General features: G+C 42.0%; 1 protein-coding gene across 1 annotated transcript in view; it reads left to right on the forward strand.

Annotated features, from left to right (window-relative positions):
* LOC144753527 (guanylyl cyclase C-like) overlaps window positions 1-20,701 on the forward strand; it is a 632,982-nt gene that overhangs the window by 242,076 nt on the left and 370,205 nt on the right. The window contains exons 8-9 of the mRNA XM_078641183.1: window positions 12,702-12,837; window positions 16,837-16,922. Coding sequence (XP_078497309.1) covers window positions 12,702-12,837; window positions 16,837-16,922 — 222 coding nt within the window. The remainder of the gene's footprint in view (window positions 1-12,701; window positions 12,838-16,836; window positions 16,923-20,701) is intronic.

Genomic DNA, 20,701 nt, shown 5'->3' on the forward strand with positions numbered 1-20,701 from the left:
TTATAGCATAACAGATAGCTCAATAAAATAAGAGTCAAGATTCGAGGTAGTAGGAGTTTCTGCAGGTTTATTACAGCATAAGGACAGGATCAGGACAACCTGCATGGGAATAGGACAATAAGGCCCGGCAGCTGCCGGGGCTGGGTCTGGGATGAGCGCGCTAACATTCAATAACAAAACATTGACTTATATACATAGCGCAAACACATAGCATTACATTGCAGTAGGCGTAGCAGTGGGTGGAGCAGAAGGCGTGACGCGTAGCAGTCGCGAAAGATAACAGTAAAAATAGGTGTAACTGGGCGTATACATAGACATGTGGTGCAAACGTAACAGAATATGTCATGAATGGGCGGAAACTTTGGAGGGGGCTACCTAAGGAGCCGGGACCTCTAACCTAATGGTGCGCGAAAACTGGCAACGACGTGTTACTAGGAGAAGCTGGGGGCTATGAACTCTGTGCTAGGAGCAGAGACTAGAGTCTGAAGGGTCGGAGCGACATGTACCTAAACCCTATCTGGTATCTGATGTTTAGGGAACATGTTGATATAAACTAGAAGTCATGAGGGGAAAAGCTAACTTGATTCTAAGACTGGACCATGCATTATTCTACATGTAGTGCGTGATGAAGAATATTAAATGACCATTAAATACAGTATTTCTCTAACATGGAGACGAGAAGGCTAGACAATGACGGAAACTATTGATGCAGTTCAGTAGCTTAGGAATGCAGAGGAGGAGGACTGAACTGATAACTGGAACTATAACATACTTTTGGCAGACTCAGAGGCAGAGCCAAGCTGCACCGGGCACTGCGAGGCAGGAAGTAAGTGAAGGGTCGAGGATACAGGTGGGGGCTGTATCGCTCCTTAGCGAGGCTTTCAGGAGACAGGAGCTGAATCTGTGGTCTGGGCCCTTTTGAGGCCTAGAAACGGGGATTTTATAATGGAATAACGTGCACACTAAGAAACGTGGCAACATTACTTTACATAGGCCTGATATTCGTAGTATTCACGAAGACTGGAAAATAGCATACTAGAGGTGGACACAACTGGAATTGCGTCATTAATCAGGCATGGGGAATAACATATGCATATTGGTCATGCACACATAACATATGATGGATGAAGCGTAGGGACACAGAACATGGCAAAATTTACTTTTCCACATTATCATGGTATCTCAGCCAGTGTCGTGCAGTAGAGTAGCTCAGATCCCCATTCCTGACTGCTCTAATATGCTCCAAAATTATTTTCTTCACAGGGAAGATGGTACTCCCTATGTACATTTTCTCACAAGGACATATTATAGCATATACACAGTAGTCAGTGTTACAGTTTATGAACTTGGTTATGTTCCCAGTTTTCCCAGTTGGTAATGGGTATGTTTTTCTGTTTTTGCTTGTGCTACAGGCCTTGCACTTTCCACATTTAAAAAAACCCTTATGCTGCTGTATCCAACTTTGCTGTTTAGTTGTGCCCATATAACTGTTGACAAGCATGTCCTTAAGGGATCGTGCTTTTCTATACGTGACCATTAGATACCAACTGACCTTAGCTCCTATCACTGGATAATTTTTAACAATGTGACAGTGTTACTTAAAAGTTTCCCGACTGGCCATTGCCACAATGTTAAAGTCCGTTATCATTCTGATATCATCGTTTCTTCCCTGGTACCCGGTCTTTTTACCAATAGGGCCGCTCTGTCCTGGGAGGCTGCTTTCTCACTTGCTATTCTCTCGGGATAACCTCTCTTCCTGAATCTGTGCAGCATGGTATTCTGCTCTTTCTGGTAACCTACATCAGTATTGCAGTTGCGCTTGACCCTTATTAGCTCTCCATATGGAATACTCCACTTAGGGGGTGGTAGCTCTTGGCATGCAGAAGACTGTTTCCTGCAGTTGCCTTTCTGTATAAATTGGTTGACACAACGCCATCCCTGACCTGTACACATACATCCAGAAAATCCATCTCCTGCTGATCATAATTATGCGTGAAACGGAGATTCACCTTATTGTCCCCTAGCATGTTCAACAACTTATCCAAGTCTGCTCTGGTACCACCCCATATCATAAAGATGTTGTCGATATATTGGGTCCAAAACACAATGTGCCTAGTTAGATGTTCATTCACGTCAGTCCAAACCAACTTCTCCTCCCACCATCCCAAAAACATACAGGCATAACTTGGCGCAAAGCTGCTTCCCATAGCGGTACCGACCACTTGCTTATACCACCTGTCCTCAAAAAGGAAGAAATTGTTGTCAAGGCAAAATGTCAGCATGTCAATTAGCATACATGATTGTTCATACAGAAAGATAGATTGGTCTCTGAAGAAGTGCTTGCAAGCATTGATGCCATCCTTGTGTTTGATAAACGTGTACAAAGACACTACATCAATTGTTACCAACCACAAGTTTTCTTGCCATGTAATTCCCTCAATCTTGTTGATAAAATCAGTGATGCCTCTGCAATAGGAGGGGAAGCTGAGGACATATGGAAAAGGGAAAGCATTCAGAAAGATGGATGTGTTCTCTATTAGGCTCCCAATAGCAGACACAATGGGTCTTCCAGGTGGGTTGACCTTGTCTTTGTGAATTTTTGGCAGCATGTAAAAACATGGTGCCGTTGGATGTTTCTTGTAGAGGGACCTATACTCCTCCTTCCCCAGTATGTCTTGATGTCTCCAGTGGTCAATTCTGCTGTAATAAGAATTTGTAGCCTCATCATATGCACCCTTACTAGATCTCATGTAGTTCCTTGAGGGAGTAAGCTGTCTATTTGCCTTTTTTGCGTACAGATTGATGCCCCACAAGACCACGTTCCCCCCTTTGAGTAAAAGCAACCTCTGCCACAGCGTTTCACTCTAATTAGAGCTCTTCAGAGAGGTAAAGCTTTGTCCAGACACCCAGTATTACTCATTTCAGGTTGGCTTGAATTGGTATTTTACCAATTCAAAGCTGTAATACTGTGCCTGGAGTGGTAAATGGCTTTTGTCATTTTACAGCTTGGCATGGACAGCACTGGGCTAGTCCTATGTTTAAAGACTTTGCTGTAGAAATGGCGAAAGACGTTGTCCCTTTCTATCTCAGCATGGATGGCACTGTGCTAATCCTATGCTTAAAGAGTTTGATAGAAAAGCAGACTTTTGAGGTGAGCTGAGCAGATCTAGAGTGTCGCTGGTGTTGAGAGTGCTCTATACGGGAACTACTTTCCACCTAAACTTGAGAACTACCCAAAGTTCTCTGCTTCTTTTTTTGCATACATATGCGTCACTCTATGCCTGAAAGGTTATTATTTTGACTTAAACTGGGGGCTCCCTTGTGTCTGGACAAAGCTATACCTCTATGAAGAGCTCTAATTAGAGCAAAACACTATGTCAAGGGTTGCTTTTACTCATTTCTTAGTTCAATCAATTCAACAACAATCGGGGAAGTGGATAATGAAGGGCATCTGATTTACTATTCTAACTCTGTTTCTACTAACATTGGAGAAAGTGCATAGATAAAGTGGTGAAATATACTTTAGGAATGTACTGATTTTGGGAGAGATGTTATATACTGCTGTAATTGAGAAAAGTGCAGAACTGAACAAGCATAAATTGTGGAAAGTTCTTAAATTTCCGTTTCCAATATTTTTGTTGCATTGAAATTAGAATGGTATAACCCTGCACCCCCCTTCAGTTATGCACTTTGCTCAATGTTTCTTGGGATGGAGTTAGAAAAAAATCACCTTTTTATTTTTGCATATACCTCAATTAATATTGTACTGGAATGACATTGGAGTGGTGGGGTGAATTCACTATTTTACTATTTTAACTCCAATCCAAATAAAATTTGTGAAAATGCATGAATGAAAGGGAATCGATGTACTATGTTAGCTGCAACTCAACAAAAATTAGGGAATTGCCTAAATAAAGGGGGCAAGATTGATTATTAATTCTCCCGTCTCTCAAACATTGGGGAAAGTGCCTAAATTAAGGAATGGAGAGAATCACTATTTAACTCCTAGTCTAACAAACATTGGTTAGGTCTGAGATTTGGTGCTGTGGGTATTCAAATATAATTTTTATTTCAGACATACTTTTTTATAAAATATAAAATGTGTGGTTCAAATATGATATATTTTTAATTTAAAACAAACTCCTAAACATTACATTTGCTAATGTGAATAAATCACAAACCCATCTACACATTCAATTAGAATTAATGAAACACATAAAATCTTACATATCTTCAAGAAAATGTAGATTCTCAACTAAAATCTAAATTTCAGCACTCCAAACAAATGTACCCTATTTTTAATATATTTTAAATTAAAACAATAAACACAACCCTTAAAAACCATCACAAGCATATAAGTAATAACTGTTTTATTTCACACTAAAATGCTATCCATCTAAGCCACTGATAAACCTTCAGTTCCTCATTTGAAGAATACATTAAAATGGTGCTGCTTAAAATACATAAACTCCCACAATTGAATAAATACAGGATTTGTGGCTATGCTAGTTAAAGTTAAGAAAAAGGGTCATTTAATATTTTCAAATTAATACAACTATTTCAAATTGGTCATAAAAACACCAGCCACCCAAATACACACCCTTCAAAAGTAACCCGTTATTAAAAAAGAAACATTATATTAGAACCCCTAGAAATTCCTGATATTACTATAATATTAAAAAACTATCACTCCCCCAATGTACTCTATAACCTGCAATGTATCAATACATTTTGATTTATACACACGAAATAAAAACAAATTTCATCATTGTATAATTGTATATACAAATAATAATAATAATAAAACAAAATCTTTCAATAAAACACAACACCCTAATTTCCAAAATACCCACAACCAAAAAATAATCAAACATTGCAAGGTTACAACAAAAATAATATATAACAAAAATATAACATAACAAAACAATTATTGCTAAACATTATAGCATTACAACTATTTGAATACCATGATATGTCTGTAAAAATATTTGAAACATTGATATTATTAATAAAGACAAGAAACAATGCACTCACAACTGATATAATGTCTTATGATATTTTTGTACTCATAATATTTTGTCCAGATAGTCTGATCAAACAATATTTTGAATGTGGTATTCAGGTACCTTATCCATGATATAGGTTCCACTGATTGTTAGTATTTCAGTTTTGGCTCCATTCAGGTAAAGGACAATTTATTTTATACCATCATACATACATTCAAGGTCATTGGTAATGTTAGGGTGAGTATGTTAATTCTTCTCTAAATTGTTGAGAATTTGGGGGTCATCTACATCCCTCAAAAAGTGGATATGCTAATTTTCCAGAACGTGCATCAATATCATCCAGTAAAGGTTGAGCAGAAATGGGAGGGAGAGGATCTTATGGCAATCCACAAATTATCATAACGTGTCAATGAAACTATTGAACCAATGTGCTCTAGTTTGCTGTGATTGGAGTGGAAGGTGTTGATCCATTTTTAGTGCTGTTTCAAATTCAAATAAGGTTCAATGCAGGGAAATATAATATTCTAAATCTGGTATATCTTTACAATTTCTACTATCTCTCACACTAGGTCATAGCATACAGCCTCTCTTGTTTTTTGTAATTCATAGTTTCCACATCACATTCCCTTTCCTATCTAAAAATTCCAATAACTTCATTCCTCTCTTCCATGTTCTTGCAAACCATACCTTAGTCCTTCATCCAAATCATTTGCAAATTAAATAGTTTTTCTTACACCTGTGACCTGTACCCAAATCTTTATTTCTTTTCCATAGTAGTTCTGACAAGTTCTAAACAATTTTAAAGAAATTAATTCAAATTCATTATTTCATTTTTTCCATTAGGGCAAAAGGTTTGTAATTTAAATATACACCAAACCACTCTCTGTAGCTATATTCTCATAAAGTACTCACCTCTCTGTGAGGATTTAACAAGTTCACAAATTTGAAACCTTACCTGTCCTGCTTCCATAAAGTGTTGCTACACCATTAATCTCTTATACAGACCTAATATGTTTGATTTGTGTGAAACTCCTAGGCACAGGTGGATTGCTCCCTTCTGGAGGTGTTTATCTCTTACAAATTGAGTAAACACACTTGAAATTTGCAAGACTGATTCTTCATCGGTGGTTGTGGTGTGGTGGCAGTCTCTAAAATTCTCTATGTGGCATGGTCTTTTAGGCAAATATTTTTAGCACAACTATAGTAAATTGAGGTATAGTGGAAGATGTTGTGGTGTAATGTACCTATTTTCATAATTTATGTAATAGATTGTATTCATTTGTACCATTCCTTAATTAATCAATTGTTGTTTTATGAGATATTTATTCTGCTATTTTGTACATTTTTGATGATGGAAATGTATTTTCGAGCTGTCAGTAAACCTTTATTTGTGTTCCTTATTACTTACAAACATTTCAAAAGGTATATCACACCTTTGGTACTACAAGTGCCATAATCCTTGATGGCAAGATTACCTGGGTTTGAGAAAATAGCCTACCCTTGAAGTTTTCTGGTAAATGTATATACTTGTATCTATGTCTCAATTAGATTAGAATCATATCTAATTGCAAACGATAGCCCCTTTGTAGTACTAAGTTCAAACAGTCAGATATTGGTTTTGAAGAAACATTGAGAACTAGGGGCCTGATTATGACGTTGGCGGTGTGGCAGCGGGCTGCCATACCAGTGCCCCGCTGCCACAGCTGTACTGAGACTGCTCGCCAGATTAGGAGTTTTCTCCTGGTCTGGTGGGAAGTGTTTTGGCAGTTCCAGGCAGTGAGCCTTAGAAAGGCACTGCAATGGGAATGCCAAAGCAAGTTCCTTCATGGCATGGACTGTTAAGTCCGTGCCATGAAGATACTGGGGCTGCATGCATACAGTGGGACACACCATGTTCACCCCTTGCATGCATCCCCATGGCCCTATTGCACCAGTCCCCTTAGTTTCCTCACTGCCACAGTTTTCTTGGCGAGCTCACCGCCATGAAATTCGTAATATGCATGGTGGTACCGAAGCGGCACCACCAGCATAATGCGAGTGACAGACAGCTGCAAGACCACCAGGGATTAAGGTTCCCTGGTGGTAGCAGAGGTCCTATGGCAGTCCAATGGCCATGCTCATAATATGGCAGTCGGACCGCCGTAGTCATAATCAGGCCATAAGATTTATTCTGTTGGGTGTTAGTCTTTTGTGAAGAATATTTGTGTATTTTAGCATGTCTTCTTTTTTATAGAACTTTGCCCAAATGTAAATATTGCTAGACTTAGGCCAATTATAAATGTTGCCATTCCGCCCATCATATGTCTGTCTTTTGCTTTCCCGCCTCAGTGCGCCTGGGATGCCCAGACGTGGGACCTGGTCTCACTGTGCCACTGGGTTCAAGCTAGCCTGGCTGATGAGGGGTGATGCCTTAAAAACCAGTCCCAGGATGCTTGTTTCCGGTTTGGGGAGAACATAGCTTGGTAGTTTGGGCTGGACTGTTCCCGTGAGGCACAGGGTCAAGACTGATTTACATATGGCTGGGTATAAACTGGGGTGGCATGGTGAGCAAAAGAACAATACATTTAACCCAGATTTTCTGATTGGGAGTGAATGTTTGATTTGCTCTGCATTCCGTCCATCATCTGTGTGTCTTTTGCTTTCTTGCCCAAAGTGCGCGAGGTCCTGGGCTCTCTGTGCCACTAGATTAAAGCTAGCCTATCTGATGAGGGGTGATGCCCCAAAATCGGTCCCAGAATGCTTGTTTCGGACCGGGGAGGACCTGGCTTGGCAGTTCGGGCTGGTCTTTTCCCATGAGGCACAGGGTCAAGACTGATTTGCATATGGTTGGGTCTAAACTGGGGTGGCATGATGAGCAAAAGAAGGATGGATTTAACCCAGGTTTGTTGTTAACTGGGGTGAATGTTTGATTTGCTCTGCATTCCATCCATCATATATGTGTCTTTTGCTTCCTCGTCCTATAGTGATAAATTAGGCATAGATGGCGCAAAGTGGAAAAAACACACTTTCAAATAGAGAAACAGTCATTCAAATATTGCTGCAGGGCTGTTAGAGCCAAAGTACCAGTAGAGTCTATGTGACAAAGAATACAGTGCTGCATCCTGAGATTTTCTTCTACAAATGTTAATTTTTCAAATGGATTAGTTCTAATGAATCAACTAAAGTGTAACAGGACTACAAATCCCAGAATGGATCAGGGTGCTAAACGCAAACCAATGCTTGAGGCATCCATTCCTTGTGATCAGATAGAGACATGTTTACTTTTCTGAATTTTCGGCTCCCAACCCATGTTTTTTGTTCCCAGGTAACAAATAGGAGGTTTTTGAGGGGCGAAGGTTGAAAGAAGTGGGAAGTCATTTTAGTGAATAAATGCTTTTGCCTGTTCTCTTACTCATTCGCTCTCTTTCTCTCCCCCTCCTATTATTTCCGGTGAACAGCCTTTACGACACAGCTGTCACACTGCCGTGCCGTTACAACGCGGTCTTTTCAACGCAAGTCGTTACCACGACTTGCGCTGGAGGGCGCTGTAGGACAAGGAATTTTTTAATTTACTATCCAACACCTTCCCTACTGTACGTAGGCTGGTGTCGGAATAGTAAGTTAAAAAATTCCTAAGTCCGCATCCCCTCCAACGCAAGTCGTGGTAACGACTTGCTTTGAAAAAACCGCGTTGTGACGGCACGCGTTGTAAAAGTACGCATCGTAATGCCGTACATCCATTATTTCCCTTTCCACTCACTCAGCCACAGTGCACTATAGCGCTCCAGCTGTCCATAGTTACATTCATGCAGCGCAATTAATCCACAGACGTGTAAAGGCCTCTGAAAAGTCAGAGGAGTCTTTTAAGAGGATGTGCATTGTACACAGCGGAACGTACCCTCTCCTGGCAATCTCACAACTGTGGAACAGAGCGAAATGCACTCAAGATGCACAAAGTGAGAAATGAGAATGTTTACCGTGTTGTGAGGAATACTTGATGGAGTGTAACATATTTGCCTGAGGGTCTGACCCAAGCAGTTTTCATTTCACAGACTGGATAACCGACGACAAATTAGTCGAGCAGAGGTGCCATTAGAGGACAGAGAGAACGTGCATGTTCTAATGCAGTGTTTCCCAAACTGTGGTCCGCGGACCCCCAGGGGTCCGTGACACATTCCCAGGGGGTCCGTAGGCAACAGTTTTAAAAGCACAGAAACGTTTCTTGTATAATTAGCAGCTTTCCAGCAACAATAAAAGTGTCAAGAGAATGCCAGTGATTAATGTACCTGATGGAGAGCGAGGAGAGTTTTGTTCAGTGGCAGCTTTAATTTAACTAATGTAGCACAGAGGGTTATTGTGCCTACTGCTAAGAACAAGTAACATGCATCTTAAAAAGCAGTATTTTATGTGCCTAGGTTCGTGGTTACTGCTTTTGTCACAGAGTTTCTTTTGTTACTGTGCACTTCATAAGTGACAATCGCAATCTAGCAGAGGGACCTATAAATTGTCATCAAAGAGCTGCTTGCAAACTGCAGGGTACCAGTTAGTAACTTATATTTTGTCCCAGTTATTGATTAACCTGATGCTGCTAAAATGATATATTTGGGTGGAAATACATTTTTAATGTTAAAGTCAATGCTAGCCACTGTGTTATGTTCTGAATCCTGAGTTTGTGCTTTTCCAGACCAAGCACTCTTTAAACATTTTATATACACACTGATTTACATGTATAATTTAATGTCTCTATATGTGTGTGATGTAAAGTGCTCTGACATCCTACAATGGTATGAGAGATGCTATAAAAGAAATGAAATACATGTGACTGAGGGGCTATTACTTCAATATAAGATACTAAGGGACAGATGTACGATCTGTTTCTATATGCGCGAACGGGTTCGCGAACCCATTTGCGCATGCAAAAACCTATTGGGTCATGTACATAGCCTATTTAGCGAGTCGCAATTTGTTTGCGACTCTCTAAATAGGTTTTGCAACTTGCTATTTGGAAGGGGCATTCCCTTCCAAATAGCGAGTCTCAAAACCATGTACAAATGTTTTGCGGTCGCAAAACAGTCACAATTAACACCTACTTCAAGTAGATGGTAATGCATTCGCAAATGGGAAGTGGTCCCCAGGGGACCCGTTCCCCTGTGCAAATGCATGCAAAATTATTTTTTAAGGTCAGGCAGTGGTCCCAGGGACCGCTGCCTGCCCTTAGAGAATGAAACGAAAACGTTTAATTTTCTTTCTTTTTTTAATGCATGGTAAACAGGCTACATTTTTTTTTTTAAATCAGCTTTATTTAAAAGCAGCTCGAGACATGGTGGCCTGCAGAGCCCAGCAGGTCACCATCGCTGGGAGGGCTGGCATTCCCAATGGGCTCGCAAATTGCGAGAGGCTCATTAATATTAATGAACCTCGCAATTTGCGACCCCATTGGGAATCCCAAACAGTGTTAAACACACTGTTGTACATTTCATTTAGCGACTCGCAATTTGCCACTCGCAATGTGTCGCCAATTGCGAGGCGCTAAATGAAATGGTCGTCCATCTGGCCCCAAAATCCTTAGTACTTTGAGTATTTGTTGTGTGTACACGTGTGTATTTTTTTTGAATTACTCTTATAATGTTTGAAATTTAACTCATACAAATTGCTTGGGGGTCCCCGGCTTCCAGTGGTGACTCAATGGGGGTCCTCAGGAGTCAAAAGTTTGGGAACCACTGTTCTAATGACTTTCAGATGCAATCTATGTGCTTTTAAGAAAGAAAAAAAATTATTATTAAAATTTCGAATTACGGCTCTTAGATCCTACGAGATGGATAGCTAATGGAAAGCTCTTGCTGTGCTGTAAACAAGGTATTCACACTCACCTTTCGGGTTACCCAGCAGTTCTGTAGCCTGCAGGCTGCACCATTAAACTGGACATAACCCACACCCTTAAATCTACCTTCTGTTTTTACTTACATCACGCCGCCACCTTTGTTGCACTGGCTCTGCCGGTCCTCCGGGCTCTCGCGCTGCTCCCACAACGAGTTGAAGTCCGCATCTTCCGGGATATCCACCATTTTAGGACAAGACTGCTGCACCAAGCGCAATCCAGTGATCCTCGACGTCAAAAAAGAACCGCCGCAACCCTAATCAGGAAATTGAAGTCCTTATCAACTCCTCTCCAACGTATAAAACCTGACTCAGTGCTCTGAATAGCCAAGCACCAAAGCAACGTGAACCTAACCAATCCTGGCGCTTCTCTCGGCATTAGAGAAGCGCCACAATTGGTTTGAGCAGGCTAACCCAGTGCTCCCCTTGAGCCTAGGGGCCTATGCCTGCAATCCCAGGGCAGTTTATCACTGCAGGGATTGGTGCGGTTAGAAGTGCGCATGTCGGACAGGCCGTTGGATGACAATCGGCCAATCTGACATGCGCACTTTAGACCCCACTGGCAGCCTCTAGTCTGCAATTGGTAATGTAAATTACCATCATTTTATTGAAATGTGCCTGCTGTGCTAGCAGCAGGCAGGGCGACGCTCCTCCGCCCTTTGAGGGGCAACCGCCACAGTTCTATACTATTCCATGCATTGTTAAAGCGTACAGCTACTCGAACAGGCCTCCGAACACTAAGGAAAATGTTCAGACCCTATTTCACCCTCGAGTTAGAGAAATAACAAGGATTTCAATTACTTTCAGAAACCTGGGGGATTATTCACAAGCCCCTTGCGTTGTCGGTATGTCACAGTTTTTCATACTAAAAGTGACGCATGGACGGCGCAAGGGGCTTGTAAATAAGCCCCTTGGTTCCTCTTCCATCTTGCGTATCCTGACAGGCAAGGAATTCCATAGTCTAGGGACGACAAAAGCAAAAGACTGACCACCACTTTTCACCGTCTGGACTTTCGGTGTCACCAGTTGACGTGAAGCAGCAGGTCGCAGAGTCCTGTTGGGGACATGAGGCTTTATCAGGTGTTGTAGCAGCCGAGGCCCTTATTGTGTAAAGCTCAGTGGGCCATACAGAGGACTTTAAAACATTAAACTGGGTCCTCTGTTTGACAGGTAGCCAGAGCAGGGAGGCCAGTGAGTCTGGCATGGAGTAGTGCTTTGAGATCCTTAAAAGAAGGCTCTCCATTGTCTTTTGCGCAAAACCCAGAGGACAGCTTCTTCTGTCCAAATCCCAGGGGTGACAGCTGAAGCTTTGGGCAAAGTATGTGATTTCCATTGAAAACCAAGTTCAGATTTTTGTCTTCTCACCCTAAAATCGTAGGCCAGGCTTTAGAACTCTGGCTTTGGTAACATCTTCTGTGACATTAAGTATATGATTAGATGAATTAAATATATGATTCTACATTTGATGACAACGCACATTTATTAAAAATGTAAAGGTAAAATTAGAAGCCTTCTCAGCAGAAAGAGGTCAACAGTTGTAATGAACACCCCTGTCACCCGCCAATTACCATATATTCTCCGGATGGTTCAGAAAATCATGGAGAGCAGTTGGGGGGAGTTGGGGAGAGTTCCTTATTTGTCGCATCTACAGAAGACCAGATGGTAATGGTATGCCCTGTTAAAATGCAAAAAAAATATATGGAAAAAAAATGTTCTCCAGATGGTTTTGGACATGTTATGGGCGAAGAACTACAGTGTCCTGTGGCGTTTTGAATATAGTTGCAATTTGTACTGAGCCCCAACCCCAAGTTTTTGCTCACCAGATTTCTTCTCTTGCAGCTCCAGAATGACTACGTCTTGGGGTACCTGGAGAGTGTCCTGCTCTTTGGATTTGTGCTTCAGAACCTTTTGGAAAACAACGTCCAGATCACACCTGAGGCCTTCCTTAATCAGTTTCGTAACCTATCTATAGAAGGTGAGGTGATCGGGCGAAGCACAAGGGTTTTCAGAGACACCAAGGAACAGATGAGAGGGACGGCAGGGGTACCAGTGGCATGGCTTACTGGAGCAGATTTATTTTGCTCAATCTGCCCGATTTTCCCCTGCCTCCACAACCAACCAACCACCATGCAGTTGATATACTGTAAAGTCCGTTGCCTGGTCCAAGAAGCCATCCTGGGTTAGACAGCCGCTTGTCAATATATATTTTGTGGACACCAAAACCACAGAAGTATCAGAGATTTCTGATTTAAATACGCGTGTGTCCCACTCCCAATTCGACAGGCACAACTGACAGGAACACAGATTGATCCAAACATTTTTAGTAGAAAAATGCTGGCACAGCTACCATTCTGACAAGTGCCATTGGTAGCTAAAAACTACTTTTGAAGAAGAAATAATGTCAGATACAGCAGCACATCATTAAGGAGCAAAGGATGCAGAGAGGAGGGGGGGCAGTGGAGGAAAGAGAAGGGGGAACAAGAACAAAAGAAAGCAAAATGCAAAAAAGGTCAAGAAAATTTAAGTTGTTTTCAAAGGAAAAGGATTCAGACAAACAATAATTCAAAAGTATAGTTGGAAAAAAGCACATAGATTCATCACTTATAAATGTGGGTTGGACTTTACACAATGATCTATGGAGGAACGATGGTGCTGGGAGAGTGGGGGCATCATCTATCTGTAAATGATATTCCCACTTCAAAGTGACAGTAAATAAAGCATAGTCTCTTACTCTTACAGCAGAGTGAGATCTTATATCATTTGTACCTGCACTTCTGACCACTGGAGGACAGTTCATGTAATTTGTTATTTTGTTTGAGGATTTGTGAGCTATATACAGCAGTTTTTGGATTGTTCACATGTACTGCAAAGCACCTTTAAATGAGGAGCCATACAAATTAGGTAGATGTAATCCATCATTTTTCCACTAAAGGGCGCAATTGCACTTCTCTTTCTATTGTAGACGCGCCTATAACTATCCTCTTGACTGTAACTTCAAGTTCTCACAATTGAAGCCACAGGATACTATGTTATAGGATATCAGGTCTATGCTGTAATCTAACTCTTCACCACAAGAGGGCACACCTCCTCTACAGGAGGAGCTGACAGATACTCTTTAGCTCTATTTTAATATTGTATTGTAATTGCATTTATATAGCGCTTACTACCCCTGACGAGGCTTCAAAGCACTTTTTCGGCGGGTAGCACGCTACTCCGGGACCCATAGAGGATTAGTGTTGAATTAGTATAGTGAAACATGCAAGTACATTTTAAGTGGTGGATAGGTTAGTCAGTTATTTGGATTTGGAATGATAGCAGAAGGATTGAGGAGGACAAAGGTTTGTATTTATTTATCGCTCGCTTGTTGACGCACACTATTCAGGAAGCCTATAAAGGATTAGTGGTGAATTAATATGGTGAAATATGAGGTAATTTCAGTGGTTGATATTAGTCTGTTACTTGGAGTGAGAAGGATAGCAGAGGGATAAAAGGGGAAGAAAGATTTGCATTCATATAACACTTGTTACCCCTGATGGGTGTTGAAGCGCTTTTCTGGCGAGTAGCACGCCACTCCGGAACCCATAAAGGATTAGTGTTGAAAATTAGAATAGTATAAATATGAAGTAATTTGAGTAGTAGATATGTTATTCAGTTATTTGGGCAGTATATTAGTATAGTTGAATATGGAATATGGAACTTGAGAAGTGAACATGTTAGTCTGTTAATTTTGATTGAAAAGGATAGTGGAGGGATAAAAGAGTGAAGGATTTTATTTTTTATTTTTTAGGTCTTAGCAGTAGGAAGAGGCTTTTGGGTGAGTAAAAAGGAGTTTTGGAGGGAAGGAGTCAGAGGGGAGAGTTTAGAAAGGTTTGTTTTAGGGGATCGGTGTAGTAAAAAGAGGTGTCAAATAATGCAAGGAGGGGTAGAGCAGGAGAGAGTCTAGAAAGCGCTATTTTGGCGATCATAGTAGTGGTATGGGGTTTTGGATGGTAAGTATTATGAGGTGTTGCGCTCTGAAGATCTTGTGCTGGTGTGTGATATGTTTTGCTTTTGAGGTGTAGTGAAAAGGGGTGCTGATGTATATGTTTCATGCACTGGATTTGGTTGTGTAGTATTGTTTGTGGGAGGAGGTTGTGACGTTGAGGGGGTGGTGATGTGTTTATGAGTAGAGTGTATGTTGTGTGTAGGAGGGAATGAAGTAGAGGTGAGAGTGTTTATCTTACACAGGTTTGTTTCAAGAGTTACAAAGTGTGGTGGTGTGCAGTGTGTGTGTTAGTGTTATTATGGTAGAAGGGAGAGGAGGGTGTTTGTTTTACAACTGATGGAAAGATCATTATATGTTTGTTAGTGATAAAAGGTGGACTGTTAGGTGTAATTACAGCAGGTCGGCCTGCCCTACCACTAGTCCCAACCCAAGTCCAAGCAGCCAATGGTACAGGTAGCCCTAGTCCCTACTTCCAATAGAAAGCCTAACCCTACTCTTAGTCCCACAACTGGACCAACAACCAATCACACCAGAAGCCCTAAATAGCTACTTCCAATTAAAGGTCTAACCCTAGCCCTAGTCCCACCCTACTCCCAGCAACCAATAACATAGGAAGCCCTAGCCCCTACTTCCAATAGAAGTCCTAACCCTAGTCCTAGTCCCAACCCTACAATGATTGAATCACAGACCGAGAAACCAATCAGAACCCTTAAATACCCAACCAATGAGGACATTAACCCTAATCCAATAGAAACACCAGATACAACCACCAATCGGTGTACACATGTGCCAACCACTAGCAGACCATATAAGGTCCCAGCGACCTCAGACAAGGTTTGCTGGCCAGGGAGTTGGAAGCTACTTCTCCTGTTCAGAATCTCCTAGGAGACAGACAGGCTCAATCCACAACTTTGGACTTCTGCAGGTAAAGGCTTCACTAACTCTAAATCTAACAATACTGTTTGAATAAAGCTTTACTCCCCCTGCTAGCCAAACAAAACAAAGTGCACAGGCCCCAGTAGATACAGTTTAAACAGCTCACGGAAACACCCTCTGATGTAGAAAATCCCTGTTGCTGGGGGGGGGGGGGGGGAGGCAGAGGGGCTGGCCTCACTGGCTTGTGAACACAAAATGGTGGCTGGGGGTGCACGGATTTAGCACACAGGTCTAAGCCCAGAGCAAAGGAGAAATTTGGAGGGAAGACAGATTTGTCACCAAGGAATGAGAGGGACAAACTACAGAGGTTGGACTGCAAATCCCACAATTCAACACACTAAATGGAGGCAATCATGGGCAGGGAAAACCACAAATTTAAAACACAACACAGGTGATAAAATATGCAATTACAGGCAGGCTAAAACTACAAATTGTAACTGTAACAACCACAGGCATAGACAGTAAACCCAGAAAGTGAAAATCGTTTTTTAAACAACTTTTTGTCTTGGGAAGAGACAGCACAATTGAACGGGAGAGCAGAGTATGGCAGACCCCTGCACTGGCAGCTTTCACTTCAGAAACACCGTAGCAGAATATGACATCTTCTCCTCACTCATATCCTCAGTGCTCAAGGGCTAAAACACCACTTATATAAAGCTTCATTCATTCACCAGTAGAACATAGGTTGCAGCAATGTTGCTAAGTTGCGGCTGTTGCAGTTTGTTTATGTTTACGCTGTGGAACCAAAAGCACCACTGGTAAAAATGGTCAAATCAGCCCTGCCTCCATTCCTCTCTTCGCACTTCTCTCTTTCCATCCATCTACTCTCACACCTCTCTGACATCTCTACATCTCTATTGACACCCCCTTTACCTGCTGCAGTTAATCTCAGTAAGTTGTGATAATTGACACATGCACCAGCAGCGACCTGGGCTTTCAAAATTGGCCTCCAGTGGCTCCAGCCCACCATGGAAGTGCCCGATGGAATAGAAGGCCAGTCCGGCCCTAAGATTGATGCTGCCTTGTACTCACATCACTGTTTCCGTTTCTTAGGTGTTTGGGGGCCTCTGATCCTGGACAATGCTGGAGACCGAGACTGGAACCTGACGCTCTTGTATACCTCAACAGACACCAATCAGGTATGAGCACACTCTGTGATTGCATGTACTTTTTGACAGACACCAATCAGGTATAATATAAAAGTCTGGTAGAGGCAAGAAGAAGATCCTTCTTGTATAGTTTGGCAGACACCAACTGGGTAGGAGTGCACTCTATAGTACGACAGGCACCAACCAAGTTTGCGTCTGTGTCCCGCTCTGCAGCAAGAAGGTAAGTAAAGTAAAGTACAGGCTTATAGAGTGCACGAATGCCGAGACGTCTTGGCGCTGTGGAGAGCAGGACAGAGGCGAAGTCAGGAGGAGCTTGATCAATGTTGGGGAGGGAAGAGCCAGGTTTTCACTTGACTCCTAAACTGTGATCTAGCTGATAACAGCCTAATATTGAGTGGACGCTCATTCCAAAGCTTAGATGCCTAGAAAGATAGACATCTGCTTCTCCATCTGGTCTTCTTGACTCTGGGGACGTGAACCAGGGCTTTATTGGCAGATCTTAACATCCTTCAGGGGGCATGCAATTGGAATAGCTTGTAGTAGTCATAGCCCCCCCCCCCCACCTCCCATAAAGGGCATTATGAGCCAGGCACAGTGCCTTAAACTGAGTTCTCTGGTTAACTGGGAGCGAGTGCAGGTCTCTGATTGCGCCCGGGATAGGACTATATTTTGGGATATTTAGAAGGGTGCATGCCACTGCATTCTGTAGGGATTGAAGTTTCATCAGCTGGCGTTTGTCAACACCTAAGTACAAGGCGTTACAATAGTCTAGGCGGGAGAGAATAAGAGCCATCCCAACCATTTTTCTCAAATCCACGGGTAGCAAAGGTAGGATTTTCCGAAGCCTTTTTAGAAGAAAATGACACACTGATGTCAGCTGATTGATCTGCCTGGAGAAATTGAGCTGAATGTGACATAGGGCAGGGACAGGACAGGCCCAAGCCACTGCTGGCCACCATGCTTGGGTCCAGATAGGAGGACCATTTCCAAATTCCATGACCTCTGTCTTATCCGTGTTTAGTTTTAAGTAATTCTTATGCATCCATTTGATGAAGTGGCCAAGACTAGCTATGATAACTGTCCGCCACCGAGTCAGCCATTGAAGCAATGGTGATAATAATTTGAGTATCGTCAGCATACGATACTAACAAAAAGCCATGGTCCCTGATTAGTTTAGCCAATGAGGTCACATAAATATTGACCAATGTTGGAGAGAGTGCTATGCCTTGCGGAACTCCGCCAGGGAGATAAAATTTGCCTGATTCTAGGGTGTCCCAGCACTCCCTCTGTTCTCTAGCAGAGAGGAAGGAGGTGAGAAGGGTGAGCGCCGTGCCTCCGATGATTCCTACTGCCTCTAGCCGTCGCGTAAGTACAGTGTGATTAACAGTATCGAATGCGGCTAATAGGTCAAGTAGGATCAGGATAGGCCTGCTGCCCCATTGCCATCTGATTTCCTTCATGGCCATGATTAATGTAGATTCCGTTGAGTGGCCCGAATGGAAGCCATGTTGTGTAGGGTCTAGAAGGTTGTTGTAATTTAGGTAGTCCATGAGCTCTACCTTAATGGCCTTTTCCAAGACTTTCATTGACAGACTAGAGGGGCTGTCCAACTACCCTGAACCAGGGACGGTAAATTGTTACACCTAACAGCAGGTTCAGGTAAAAAAGAGATCACAATTAACACTGAAACACTAAACATTAGGATCAAACGCTGAATAAGGAAGAAGAAGCCTATATATACACATTGACAAATTTTCAAAGACAGTTATAATTTATTATATAAATATTTTTCATTAAAAAAGTTCAAAAAAGAACAATAGCGCTCAAAAAGGAGTTGGCAAAACAAAAACATACAATTCACATGCCAAACTAGTGGCTAACAGACAAACGTTATCAATACAGGAAGGAACAACATAGACCAAATAATGTGTCCTTTATGAATTATGGCCACAAAAAGCGTCGACGGCGTTTCAACCGCATGGAAACTACGCGGTCATATTCAGGACAAGAATTACTTTGAGCGTACAGTATCTTGTAATACTGCCGGCCAATTCATCATTGAATTAGCATATGGATAAAGTTTCCAACTTCCAACAGCTACAGGTTTGGAGCAATCCAATAATTGGGGTCCAGATATTTTAATACTGCATAAAAGTCACTCCAGTGGCAGGAACTCAATGATAGACCTTTAATTACGCCTGTCAGTCTGCTCAGTAAATCAGCAGCTGAAATTACAGGCGGCCGTTAACAACTCTGCTCTGGAGTGACTTTTATGCAGTATTAAAATATCTGGACCCCAATTATTGGATTGCTCCAGGAAGTCGGGAAGACACCAGTGTTATTAACATTGTTTAGAAGGGGGTCAAGTAGGGTACTGACTTTGTTAGAGGCACCATGAATGATGTCCGGCGGACATGGGTCGGTTGGAGATCCAGACTTGAAAGCCAGTAATAGGTAATTTACGCTGTCGGGTGTCAAGGAGGAGAAGCTGGTTAGATAGCAGGTGTTGGATGTCATGTCTTCTGTAGGTGTGGCCTGAAAGGGGGGTGTCAGGGCTCTGGCTCTCTAATTCCTGATATATTACTTGAACCATTGACTGAAAGAAAGAGGCAATTTTATCAAACAATGCTTGATCTGGGGCAAATACATTGCTATGCTGGAGCACCTCCAGCCGGATGTTCCGCCAGGGCCGAACTTTGGTTGTGGGCAGAGGTGGCAGTGGCGGGTCTTTATTTGGCCCCTCAGGTAGGTTAAAGAAAATTGCCTTATGGTCGTACCATGTAAGTGGGGGAATTTTATCAATACTCATAAAGGAGTTGTTCGTAAAGATCCCATCCAGCATGTGAAGTGCCTTATGAGTTGGTTGTAAGACTATCTGAGTAAGGCCATAGGCTTTCAGAGTGTCTATCAACACAAAAGTATAAGCATCATCACTACATTCAAGGTGAAAATTGAAGTCCCCTAATATGGTGAGCATGGGGGAGTCTAAGCACAATTCTAGCATGGACTGTAGTGCTTGCAAAAATGGGGATTTGGGTCCAGGCTGTCTGTAGAGAAGCAGACCAGGAAAGGCTAACACATTCCTGATTTTGATGTTGAACATCATGGCTTCTGCTCCTAGTAGCAGAACAGAGGTGTTTATGAAATCCACCATGTGAGGATTTGGGTGTATTATATGATATGGATGTGGGGCCTTATCGTACAATACACTGGCAAAAACTGTCTTGGTTTCAGTCAGGCTTGTTTGCAAACCTTTACCTCAACCTTGGGTAGCTGTGGCTTTGAGCAGCAAGGCTTAGCAAATGAACATTGTATAGAGCATTTAACAGCACCAAGCAATGGAATAAGACAACCAAACAACAAGAAAGAGACACAACAACAAATTATAAAAATAGAGCATATTTATATGAGTTTGTAGAGTCCTTGATCATCAAAATCCACCGTAGGGTTTAAGAGATACACATTTTAGGAGAAATAAATACTTTTAAATCCAACAGCAAACAAGCATTGATCAACAAAAGTTTTGAAAACCTTTGTATAGTTTGAAAAAGTTTGGCGACTCCAACTTGGATTGTACAACCATATCTGATAATGTAGAGGTTTTAATGGCAAAGTCAAACAAGCAGTATACACCCTGCTCTTCCAGTCTGCAGTGGCAGGCTGGTACTCATTTTGTCATTTGCCACACTCATTGTGTTACAAACAATGCTGCAGCCCTGGGTGGAAACTCTGCCTTACATGCTCTTGGGACCCTGGGTACCAATACTAGGGATTATATATAAATAAATGAGCACTTGCCTATTGGGTAT

Source organism: Lissotriton helveticus, chromosome 1_1 (assembly GCF_964261635.1).
Source record: "Lissotriton helveticus chromosome 1_1, aLisHel1.1, whole genome shotgun sequence".
Lineage (NCBI taxonomy): Eukaryota > Metazoa > Chordata > Amphibia > Caudata > Salamandridae > Lissotriton > Lissotriton helveticus.